At 42.7% G+C, this 13,414-nt stretch overlaps 1 protein-coding gene across 1 annotated transcript in view; it reads right to left on the reverse strand.

Annotated features, from left to right (window-relative positions):
• Positions 1-13,414, reverse strand: part of LOC309561428 (serine/threonine-protein kinase TNNI3K) — a 466,208-nt gene that overhangs the window by 260,362 nt on the left and 192,432 nt on the right. Inside the window, exon 18 of the mRNA XM_082265332.1 lies at positions 9,244-9,296. Within this exon, the coding sequence (XP_082121458.1) occupies positions 9,244-9,296 (53 nt within the window). The remainder of the gene's footprint in view (positions 1-9,243; positions 9,297-13,414) is intronic.

The following is a 13,414-nucleotide window of genomic DNA, read 5'->3' on the forward strand; positions in this document are numbered from 1 at the left end:
ATGTAACTGCAATAAAAAAAAAACCACAGAGGGTACACCGACCTAGTGCAATATGCTGAGACAAATCATTTATTGTATATAAAAACATTGTAAGTATTATACTCACAAAAAAGCAAAAGTTAAAAGCGCATGACAGATCTCAGCATGTCCCATTCAAATGTATCAACAACATGTGCAGATACAACAGAAACTGAAGACCCCATGGGCTGACATGTTTAGAGGAGCTCCTATTCTTCACAGCCACACCAAGCTCTGAAGAATTTTTCACCCCACCAAAGGGGAGAATCCTAGGAGCCACCCTGGATGACATCCCAGCTGTATCTTAACAACATTTATGCCCAAGTATAAGTAAGGGAAGGTATAGGAAAAACCTTGTAAACTTTAAAACAAATTAGACTTTGAACTTGTCAAACATTGGGGAATAGAAATTCCAGAACCCTCCCCCTTGGAGGAGTTCCCCAGGAAACAAAAAGGGAAACTCATGCTAAAAGCTAACACGAATCATGGGAAGAGGAAAGACGTATGAAATATCAGTTCCAGTAAGTGCAAAATAGGATCCAGTTGTCCTTAATCCAAATGACTTCCTCAGGGAGGTTTAGAGTGCCTTGACCTCTTCGGTTGTTTTTTCTGCCAAACTGGATTAATTGGACTAGGAGGAGAAGGCATTTTGGCAGATGAGGGACCCCTGGCAGTGCAAGGAGGAGGGATCTCTTGGGTCATCAGCCCCAAGTGTAGAGCAGGCGTTCAGAAAATGATTAGAAGCTGTGGGCCTTATTCCGATACGAGAAGTTTAGGCGAAATGGAAAGGACCATCTGTATGTTATGTCCTTTTGAGCCAGAACTTGAAGGAGGGGTTTCAGAGAGCGACGTCTTTATTCGGTAAAGGGGGAGAGGTCCACAAAGACCTGGACCCTATGTCCCTGAATAGTGAGCCCAACTGAATTCCTGGACAATTTAATCATCTCTTCCTTGACAGAGTAAAAGTGGGGCTTAAATATAATGTCTCTCGGTAGACTATCAGATCGCATTGGTTGCAAGGTTCTGTGCACTCTGTCAAATTCCAAACAATGTTCTGGGATGTCTGGTATTAAGTCCATGATGAAGGAACGAATTGCATGGTTAACTTCTTTCACTGATTCACTGAGTCCTCTGACTCGGAAGTTGTATTGTCTTGAACGGTTTTCAAGGTCATCTATTTTGGACAATGCAGTTTACAACTGATCCTGGATATCCTGTATTCTGGAAGCGTTTTGGTTAATTCTGGCTACAGATTGATCAGCCTTCTTTTCCATGACTTCCATCTGTAATCCCAAATGCTGCAGTTCAGCATGGATGGAGGAGGCGATCTGTGCAGCTGTTTGGGCCAGACCCCTGGACAGCATTGTGGAAAAAGTGGCTATCATGGAAGGGGAATCAGTAGGGGTGATATGGGGGTTATGGGCCCCCTTCTCACATGCATCTGGGGTGGCCAGAAAGTCACTCATGGATGTCAGGATAAGGTCTTCACATGTTCTCCCAATCAGTGATTCAGTAGATGCTGGGGAAGAAGCAGCATGGGGCTGATTACTCACTGTGACATGTACTATAGTAGGTATTGCAGGGCTCGTGGTGTCTTGGTCAGCTATGGATTCCTCTGTATCACAGTTTGTGCCTCGCGTGGTAGCGGCCGCCATCTTGGATAGACCGGCCTGACGTGGGATGTGGTCCAGCTGACTGGATAGGTTCCTCCTAGCAGAGCCTCCAGACATCAGATTATCCCCTGGGTGTTCCTAGGTCGACTGCTGGTGGAGCGGGACAGGAAGGAGTGCTTTGAAGGCTGTGGCAGGGATCAGAAGACTGGAATGGTGCAGAGCTCCAAGGCTAAGCGGCCATCTTGGAGTCCTCCGTGCATGCGCCGCTGAGTTTTTTTTTTTTTTTAAAGAGTGCATGTGATCAGCACAGAGCCAATCAGCATTGTCCAGACAGAGGGACAGGGGTCATGCAGCCTCATAGGAAAATCATGGGAGAATGAAAACTCCTCCTACAAGCTTTAACCAGTGCTTAGCCGGACACTGATAAAAGTCACAAGACTGCTATATACTACTGATGAGAAAAGGGATTTAGTCATTTATATTTACTAAAATAATTGCATTTCCATCTTCTGTGTACTGTGTGAGACCAGATATAGTGAGTGCAGGCTCCTGGGTTTAGTAACACTTTAATAAATCACCCTTGGATAATAAGTACTATTTGGGTATTTTATTTCTACTTTGCGGACATCGTTGATTTGATGCAGTACTGGAAGTGTTAGTGGTGGTTGCGATCCATTCCTGAATCCTGTATGGGGATTGTACCATACTTAGGCGCATACTGACTGCCATATTCTGGGGTTCATCTGTCTGGTAAGCCCTTGATCTAAATCCGGTGGTAAATAATTTGGCATTCATAAGGGACTCACTTATGTCATAGAAATACACGACAAGTTGAATGTTGAAGTCACATACATGGGACATTTTATTCATTCAAGACACATCTGTGGAAGACGTTTCAGTTAATGTTCCACTGAAGGAGTCTCACTATTAGTGCTGCAATATACAGTACTTACAAGATGAACCTGTATTGCCTAGCTTTGTTTTGCATTAAAGAATATGTGAAATAAAATTTTTCGAGGAGGCTAATGGCATATACATTCATTTTTTTAATGTAATGAATTATTATTTTGTTTCAAAAATGCAAATTTGTTCTGTAAGTGGAATTTTAATAGATTTGCCCTTGGTAATGTCATGTCTGTGACAGCTGTTGAGAAAGAATTCTACAGAGACAAAAAGAAAAAAAAATCCCTAAGCCATAATTTTGTTAAATATAGTTTTTTTTTTGCATGCTCCTGAGAAAAATAATAAGTATGGTGTGATCACAGGACAACCTGCATAATACAGCACCATTCTGGTGTGAAAAATCCATATGTTTTTCCCTGTGCTAATATGCTGATACTTATTAATCCTTTGCTGTGTTAGAATATGCTTGTGTTTATGTGTTGTGGATTGTAGTTGTGTGTTAGTTGCACCATTTCCTCTTTCCAAGTGTTAAAATGTGTTTAATTACAGATTGCTGATATGCAGCACATATATTTCACACCATGGATTTTATATACCAGGTGTGAAACAATACTATTTATAAAGTTTATTAATTTATTGCTCGGCTTCTCAAATTTGGAGTTTAAAGAAGAACTTTAGCCCCCTCCACCTGAATCATCTTCTTTTTTTTTTTTTTTTTTTAATCAGAAGAAAGTTTTATTTGAACACTGTCAAGTATACATGTTCCATGAACACTCACTAAAGAATGCAAAGTAGTGATGTACAAAAAAAAAGAAAAGAAATAGGCAATTACAGCTTCCAATTGCATAGAGCTCACTAAAGAGAACATAAAACCCCACCTAGTGGCTGAAAAGAAAAATCACAGTGTCAATAGAGCATTATTATTGCACACTCCAAAGTCTGATAGTAATACCCAGTATTGTGAAACCAACAGCATTCTAACACAATATCCTTTTTATAATTAGGTCTACTAGGGCTAAGCCTCGTGCAACAAGCCAACCTCCACAAACACTCTCAAATTAAGCGGGGCATCCACGGTACGTCTTTTTAAATTTGGGGACATGCCAAATGCTGTGATTTCCATACTGGTTCCGTATTCAATATGCAGGAAACCCTTGTATGCCCAGTTGTGCCCCAGGGCTCTGCTGGGACACAAAACCCTGTGGGACATCTGCGAATGCATAGAATTGGGGGGGGAGGGGGGAGTGGAAGAGTCATTCTTGCCTAGGCGGGGAAGATGGAAGTGCTGGATGTGCTGTATTACACTTTTAGGTAGAAAAAAATGCCCGAATGTGAGCGAGGGAGGGGGATAACGCAGGGGAAAGTAAGTGTGTATTTAGGGAGCAGGCCCACTTTAATGTAGATTTAAAATCCCATATAAACTATAACACATAAACATAATCTTAAAGTCATTTTCAAAATTTTTGGATCTTCAACTTTCATTAACATAACTCTGCTGATCCTGCCATGAAGGTCTTTGTTCAGGCACTTCCTATTATAGGGGGACACCGCTCTGTCCCTGTCTTCCATGTGTGTTCACCCTTGGCTTCTGATGGAGAAAGCAAGTGGCCATTTCGAAACACATTACACAGGCATGGCCCACTTGCTTGAGTGCATGCAGACAGAAAAGAAGGGATTTACTAAAGCTGGTGCACACATAATCTAGTGAAGCTCTGAATAGTAACCAATCAGTTTCCAGGTTTTATCGTCAAAGCTTAAAGTACAACTATAGGCAAAACTTTTTTTTTTTTTGTTTTGGATAGCGTAGAGAGGGATTAGTACACGTGTTAGTTGTTATTGCGGTCTGTGCCCCCATTAGTGAGATTCACCCTCTCTATTTATCCTGTTGACCATTATCATTGAAAGTAAAAGAAAATCCCAAATTTTGGGTCGTCCCCAGAAAAGTAATAGAGAGGAAATCTTCCAATGGGGACACAAGTTCTGGTGACCTGGGGGTCTCCAAGGATTTCCCTTAATTTGCAGTGATTTCCTCTCATTTCCTGTTTGGCTATGGGACAGGAAGTGAAGGGAAATCTCTGCAATTGGACATAGTTGGTGAAAAAAAAAAATCCTGACAGGGGTTATAACCCTCAAATACTCTATCCAAAAAAATGTTTGCCCATAATTCTACTTTAATTGAATAAGCTGAAGTTAGAAGCTGATTGGTTACTATGTACAGCTGCACCAGATTCTGTGTACATCAGTTTTAGTAAGTCTAAGGCCCCTTTCACACGTGCCCGACGGACTCTGATTTGCTAAGCTGTGATCGATCCGCCAATCCGTGCTGAGCAGGCAGATGACAGCTCCATCTCCACTGGCTTTGCAGATACGGAGCGGTCAGAGCCCCGCAATCCTCTATGTGAGATCGGGTGAAAACGGACCTCCTGTCCGTTTTCCTCCAATCCTTTCCGATCCTCCAGACAGATGGAAAATAGGGTTTCCATTCGTCTGGATTTCACGAACAGGATCGGATCGGATAGCAGCGGGTGTCAGTGGACATGTCACTGTTGACATCCGCTACTCCATAGTGGTACATGAAGCATCCGATCAGATCTGCCTGAAAAACTGACAGGCGGACCGGTTCGGAAAACCCGTGTGAAAGGGGCCTAAAGCCTTGTACACACAATCAGATTATCGGACTAATTTTCGTCTGTTTTTCTTGCATGCACATGGAAAGTGAAGAGATTACTTTCATACGAAAATTCTCGTACGACAGAATTCAACTTCAGAAGTGATGTAATGTGTTCAATTATTTTGTATGTATTCTTTAGTTTCCGAGCATGTGTAGTATAGCTCTTACAATTTTTTTTGGATGAAAGATGTACTAATTAAACGAAAATCGGACGTTGTGTTCATGTACCATAAAAATGTTATAGCCTGCACATCCAGTTTTTGTCGCCTGAAAATTCGTAATCAGCTTTTGAAAGCACTATACTAACATTCTGAAAATCGGCAGATTTTTCTTCGGACGAAATCTTACTTCCGATTTTCTTATGGTGTGTAAGGGGCCTTAACCCAGAGTAACTGTGGAGAGCCTGCAGGAAATCAGCAGCACTGAGATATAACAGAGGATGAAAACAGGTGAAACCAAAAATGTTATTAAAAATCATTCAATGGTAAAGATTCAACGTTATTTGGCGAATTAAATGTCATTCAGTTAAATGAAATTTCATTCAGTTAGAGTCAATCCATATATGTCCAGCTGGGGTTTCATTGCAATTTTTGAAAGGAGTCTGGTGTGGTTTTGTTTACCAGTTCAGGTGTGATTCAGGTGCTGAATTCTGAAATTGCACCTGAACCAGACTGAAAAACGAGCAGGACTCTGTTTAAAAATGGACTTCAGCTGGCCTGGACATATGTAAAGCGGCTCCATAGAAAGCGGATTCGGTTCACATGTCATGCAAATCAGATGCAGTTCAAAACACATTCAATTTGCATATATGTGAATCGAGCCTTACCCCTCGTTCACATTGAATGTGGCTTCGAGATCGCATCATTTCAAAGCCGCATGTAAGTGCAGCTTCAGGTGCGACATTGAGGACATCTGTGCAACTTCATTCTTTACCAAAAGTAGTGCAGGAACTATTTCAAATCGATGCAGCACCAGCAAAGCCGGAATTGCACCAATTTGAACGGTGCCATTGCTGACAATAGGGTACGACTTGTCAAATTGCATAACAAGTGGCTCCAATGTGAACGAAGGCTTAAAAAAAAGAAATGTGGTAGACCATAGTTGTTATTCAAACTGAGTCACCACAACATTGTAACCCAAATGCAGTTTCAGGAATACAATCCTATCCTGGAAAAAAATAACTCTCTGTTTGGTTACTAATTATCTAACGATCAGCCATATGGGGAAGAATTCTTAATAAAACAAGGACCGTGTGCGTCATTCCAGCTCCTCAGGAGGTCACAGCCAGAAATGTATCATAGTAGTAAAGCAACATCATAGAAGCCTACCCATACCCCGCTGTGTGTGTTAACACACGCTTTAATGCACCACACATTAACACACAAAAAACATAAAAGCATTAAGGCATTCTATTCACTTTCAATGAGCAGTTAATATGCCTCAACTGCACTATTTCTGACAAGCACTTCTCAAAGACCATTCACACTGTGAAGTGCAATTACCCACTTTATTTTATTTTTTTTTACTGTATATGTGCATCATAGTGCTATTTAAAATAAATGTATTATGCATTATTGTGCGTTGCATTATAACACAAGTTTTAATGGTAATGCACATAGAGAAGTATGAATGGGCCCCAAATGTTCAGTCCACCTAAAATGAATACTTAAAGTGGTTGTAAACCCCAGACATGAAATATGAACAAAGCATATCCCCCTATAGGGTGTACTTGTCTCAATTAGGAGCACTAAAGCCCCGTACACACGTACCGATGGTCGGCTTACAAATGTTCCTCTTTTCTCCCCGGGATGTCGGTGTCTGCTGAAAAGTGCAAAGACAGCACAAGGACAGCACAAGAATTTTGTCCGCCGACTGCAGAAGTGATGTCATGTAATGGTTAACTTTCCCTGTGTTTTCTATTTTCTGAGCATGCCCAGTCTTGCAAATCTGCGGTCTGTCGGCCGAATTGTGTACTGACAGGCGAACAATCGTCCGTTCTGGTGTCGGCATACAAATATTTTCATGTTTGCACGAAAGACTTTTGTCTGCGGATTGTGCGCAGACATCTGTCGGAGGCACCATACTAACACGCGTACAATCGGCAGATCCTTCGTCCACCGACGTTTGTATGCCGACGATCGGTACGTGTGTACGGGCCTTAAGTGTCATTTCTGTCTGCTATTTCATTCCTCTGCTATCAGCATGAATCACTTCTGACAAGTTTTCCTGAGACCAAGAGAAAAATGGTTACAGAGGAGGGACCTCCTGCTGATTGACGGTCTGCGTGCTGTGTGAAGGGGGGTGTGTCCCTTCCCTCCAATCAGCTCTCAGAGCTCTCCTCACAAAGCTCTGCAGAGTATGACTTTAGCTCTCTGTGCCATTTTTTAAGACAACTCAGGCAAGCTTTATAAATTCTGCACTTTGAACGGATGTAGAGAGAGCTGCAGATACACAGAGATAAAACACATCCTCCTACATGTTTTACACGTTATTATACCTGTTTATCAGATGAGGCCAGTCACTTCACTGGGTATATATAAGGGTTTAAATCCGCTATAGGCTTGCGGTAGCTGATTTCTATTATCTCTGGGGGACACCAGTGGTAAGATCTCTGTATTTGTGTTCCCATTCCTATGTATTTGTGTTCACCATCCTGAATGAACACACCACGCTGAATGATCACAGTGAGCAATCGGTACCGATTGCTCACTGTGGGGGTGCAGATTTTGCCTTCATGCTGCTGTTCTGCTGTTCACTTAAATGGGTCTTGTTAAACAGGGGTATCATTTCTGCCATGGCTTAAAAGCACAGTAATCGCTGGTGTTGCATTTTAGCAAAAATATTATTTGATATTTTAGGTGTGGGGATGGGCCCTGTCATGTAGGCTGTATGGGCCCTGTGATTTCTATCAGCAGCCCTGGGAGGATGTTAATGGACACAAGTCCATTTATATCCACCTGCCCAAAGACCTGCATTAAGCTTCCGATCAGGTTTGCCTGAAAAACTGACAGGAGGACCTGATCGAAAAGCCTGTGTGAAAGGGGGCCTAAGGTGTAAGAATCTTTCAATTGTACCATCAAGTTTGAGACAAGAGGGCAATGGATGGCAGAGCTGGGAAAGGTGGGAATGTCCTGTGGCAAGGATACTAAGGAACCACGTGTGACATAAATTCATCTCTGTACCCAGATTATATTAAGGGTGGAAAGTGGAATGGGGCCCCGGGCTTCAGAGAAAGCAGAGGGGAAGCAAAAAAAATAATGCTGTACTTAGCTTTTCTTCATGGTAAGTCAATGTCATCATCCTTGCAAGTCTTTAGACTTTTTTAGAAGTTGACATTAAGCAAGTTTCTTTCCTTCAACCATAGATTGAATGAAAGAAAATCACTCGATTCCCCCCATCAACACAATCCGTGTTGGAGGAATTCCTTCCGATGTGCTATTGCATTTTAAAAGCAGGAAGTTTCCCCGCCATTAGAATACAATGATTATTGCTGCTGGCCATAGCTGGTGGTAGTAATCACATGGAAAAAAAAAAAACAGGCTGGTTGTCCTGAAGTCTATCGGTAAATTGACTTCAGGACAACCAGCTTGCCCAAATATGGATTCAAATTTGGCCGGTTTCTCCTGGACCAGCAAAATATTGATCCATCTATGGCCGACTTAAAGGTTTCTATCCTTTAAGATTTTTAAATGATAACACACAATATGAACACTCCCTGTATCTGAACACATTGGGGTTGATTTACTAAAGGCAAATAGACTCTGCACTCTGCATGCGCACTTGCTCCAGAACTTAGTAAACAAGGTTACTTCCTTCATTTACTAAACTCTGGAGCAACTGCACTTGCAAAGTGCACAGTCTATTTGCTTTATTAAATCTAACACCTTTGTTTATCTCACAGAAGAATCCATATTGTCCTAAGGTATGCCTATACCTAATTCTCTTCCTGCCTCATGGGAATATGGCTCTGTGGGCTGTCTCTTTAACACAACCTTCTTCTTGTAGGGTGATAACATTTATCATTACAAGGATCCTCACCTCCAAAGTCTGCGACCACAGCATGTCCATCTTCATACAGCAAGATGTTATGGCTGAAATAAGAAAAAAAAAGGTTAAATTGGGGTTGCCACCTGTCTGGGATTCACACGGAAAATCGGGTTTCAAATCGTGTATCTGGGTTTCAGTCAGTTGGAAACCCAGACACATCATTCAGACCAGGCTATGGCTGGGGAATGAGCAGTTACATAGTTAGTCTGGCTGAAAAAAGACACAAGTCCATCTTGTTCAGCCAAAAGAAGTTATACAATTCTATACCCACAGTTGATCCAGAGGAAGGCAAAAAAAAAAACCCCAGTAAAGCATGATCCAATTTGCTCCATCAGAGGAAACATTCCTTCCTGATCCCCCAAGATGCAATCGGATGTTCCCTGGATCAACTTTACTTATACATTTTAGTATCCAGTATCCAGTTATATTACGGTATGTACACATAGGAAATAATCCAGGTCATTTTTTAAAACAATCTACTGAGCTGGCCAGAACCACCTCTTGAGGGAGTCTATTCCACATTTTCACTGCTCTTACTATGAAGAAGCCTTTCTGTATTTGGAGATGAAATCTCCTTTCCTCCAGATGTAAAGAGTGGCCCATTGTTCTCTGTGATGAGCTTAAAGTGAATAACTCAAAACCAAGTTCATTATATGGGCCACTTTTGTATTTATACATGTTGATCATATCTTACCCAGTACCTTGTTGGGGTGCTCAATGCAGTGCTCAGCAGTGTTGGGGTACTCAGTGTTGGTCGGGGGTGATGAGACAGATGATCTGAGATACCCTTCCTCTCCTTTCCCCCCTTCCGCCCCAGCTTTTAGAGCCGTTGTATTGGAGACTATGACTACTCATCTCCGTCTGGCTCTGGTCTGTCACTGCCCGCCCCCCCCCCCCCCCCATCACAGTGGTCTCTGCTGGAGCAGAGACTGAGAGGGGGGGGGGAGTGTGGGCATCAGTATTTTTGACAGCGATGAGGTGACAGAGAAAGAGGGTGATGATGATGATGGGTTGGCTTCTTGTTGCAGTGAGCAGCACAGTACTGATATCACCAAATCTCACTCAAAATCTCCTGAGACTAGCAGCAGTGCCTATGATCTCACATTGCAGATATACAGTTTGAGGCTACAGAACAGGAGTGCTTAGACACCCGCACATACCAGGAAGTGCACTGCTATTTTTTAGGCAGAATTCCAGACAAAGGGTACATTGTTCAGGGTACTTCCTTGGTTTAATTATCATGAAGCAGGTTTCCTGCTTCAGGGTGGCCCCTTTCTCTTGCAGCATCCTATGGAGCCACCCTTGCATGCAAGCACTAGAGCTGTATCTACCTACACTGTGCATATTAATAGAAACACATAGCTCTTAACGGTCCCTGATTTAGAGGGTCTGTCCCTGATTTGGGAAAAAGTCCCTCTGTCCCTCTTTCCTCCTCAGTTCTCCCTCATTTTTGTCTGATCTATATAGTTGTATATATAAAATGCATTTTTTATCTTTCAAAAAATGTTCCCAGTGCTAAACCTTTCATTCAATTTCTAAATTGCTGCATTTGAAAATTTCAAAAGCCAGTATAAAGGAATAGTAGTGGTTAAAAAAGCACTTGTGGGTTTAACTAATCTTTTTTTTTTTTTTTTTTTATGTAATTCTCCTTTATGGGGCATGGCAGGGGGGTGTCCTATGCCTACATACATTTGCTAATAGGTGTCCCTCATTCCCATCTCAAAAAGTTGGGAGGTATGGAAACACACAGCCCTGTAGCCTAGGAAGGCAAGCCACTCCTCTGCTTCTCCTGCTCTCCAAGCTAACAGACTGCACTGTCCACTGTTAATTCTTCCCTGTGACTACCAGAAGTTCAGGGAATCAGCACCACAAGACCAGAAGCCAGCAACATTGAAAGCTGTAGACTGCAAGTTCTGGGGTAATAATTTGAACAAATAGCTTACCAGGGAATATTTATTTGATTGTATATTTTATAAGAATTCATTCCAAGCAGCACTTGAGTGGTCAAATAGTAATAGTGGATTAGAAGACTGGGCCCACGGTTGGTATTCCAATAATCTAAAAGGTATTTAACAGTGTTGAGTTCCTCCACACAAACCTCTTCAAGCCATATCTTCATGGAGCACAGGGACAAACAAAGCCAAAGAAATTTCCAAGTTCAAACTTACCAACCAGTCTGCGACCAACCAAATTGACCTGTCTAACAATATGCATTAAAAACAGGGGTTTAGTCTGCACACATTTGCAAATACATGCGTAAGCTACAGGGCCCATCACGCTACCCCATTTTCTGTAGTTCCTAACTCTAACTTCTGAAAGTCTCCACAATGGAAGCACATGCATTGAAGAGGCAGAGTGCAGGTGAGCCTGGAGGGAGCCCACTTCTCCTAAAAGACACAGGGGCACACTGAACACCCAGCATATAGCACTATAGCCGCATAGATGTCAGTGCGTTCCCTCATCCATAGCTCCCAACTGTCCCTGATTTCAAGGGACTGTCCCTGATTTGGAGCAATGTCCCTCTGTCCCTCTTTCCTCCTCATTCATTCCTCATTTTGCTCTGATCTATATAGTTGTATATAAAATGCACTATTTATGTATCAAAAAGTGTTTTAAAGTGCTAAACCTTACATCCAATAAATTGCTACATTTGTAAATTTTGAAAGCCAATATAAAGGAATAGTAGTGGTAAAAAACATTTGTGAGTTTACCCAATCTATTTTTTTTTGCTACAATTCTCCTTTAAAGCAAGCGTGACAGGGGTTTGTGTCCTATGCCTACACACTTTTGCTAATAGGTGTCCATCATTCCCATTTGGAAAGTTGGAAGGTATGTCCTCACCAGTATGTTTACAATACAAACAAGTGGCCATTGCCCTCCACTATAACTGGCCTTTGCAGCAAGGAGCACTGGAAGGGCATGCTGGAACAGGATTGGAACACAGTTGCCTGAAAAAAGAAGTATTTGTATGCTGTAGTAAAAGGCCTCGTTCACATGGTTGTAGAGCAAGGACCATGCTTGCCTGCATGGGGATACATATGTGTCCCATGCATCCCCATGCAGGCAGTCCCAATGATGTCTATATGGACTGAGCATCTGCACGGACACAGCTGCTGCTCCCAGTCTGACAGCCATGTGGGTGCATGGTTCTGAGTGCAGACTGTGTGTGTTTAGCGCTGTGCACCTGCACAGCTGTCATATTGGGAGTGGCAGCTGTGTTCGTGCAGCCCCTGCATCCCAATAGACATCAATGGGACTGTGTGCACGGGGATGCATATGTAGCACCCTCCTAAGTAGGTGCTAAGAACAAAGTATAGTTTTTGGGTCTTTCTGCTTACCAGAGATTTCTAGGTAAATTTAGATTGTTCTCTGCCTACCAGAGACCAGGATCTATTGATAGGGTCTGCTCATGGTGCTCAGGTGTAACTTAGCTTGTCTGAATGTTTCACACTGGTTCAATAGGGAGGCATATTTGATAGTGAGAGGAAACCTGACAAATGAGGGCACAGGGTTTGTTACAGCCCTGGTGATTGGCAGAGGAAAGTGCCTTGGTGTAGGCTGGGTGACTGTATAAATAAGGGTACATGTGCTCTGGGTCTATGGCTGGAGAGCGGGGTCCCAGAGGGAGGGGCGGCTGCCTCCACCTCTGTATAGGCTGCCATGTGGCCTTGGGTAGGCAACCTGAAGGTCTGAAAGTTAGATAGGAGCTGAACCCGGAGGTCTTGCAGAACTGACTGGGAGACACTGGAAATTATATGATCCTGTCTACAGTAAGTACAGATCTTTGCAGGGGGCCTGTCATGTGAGGGCCATCCCTTCACTGGAAGAGTCAGTGGACAGGTGTCAGTCAAGAGGATGCTAGAGAGTGTCCTGAGGATACAGTAGTTGCATCAAGTCTGCTGATAAAGAGAGCAAGATGACTTTATTCTTCCATATGTAGCATTTTGCTGGATGTGGGTCCGCCAGGGTTACCACTAGCAACAACAGCACATTTAAGCATGTTCTCCAAATGTGAGCACTGTGACAAAGAACAGTCCAGTATCTTTGGGGTTTTTTTTGGTTTATTGAGAACTTGGATGGGAGAAGGGATGAGTGGGATACTCCTCTGGCTCAACTATATACAATGCGAGTTGGACAACTAGAGAAATGCCTGCCGACGCTG

The sequence above is a fragment of the Pelophylax lessonae genome (assembly GCF_965119305.1).
Source record: "Pelophylax lessonae genome assembly, chromosome: 8".
Classification (NCBI taxonomy): Eukaryota; Metazoa; Chordata; class Amphibia; order Anura; family Ranidae; genus Pelophylax; species Pelophylax lessonae.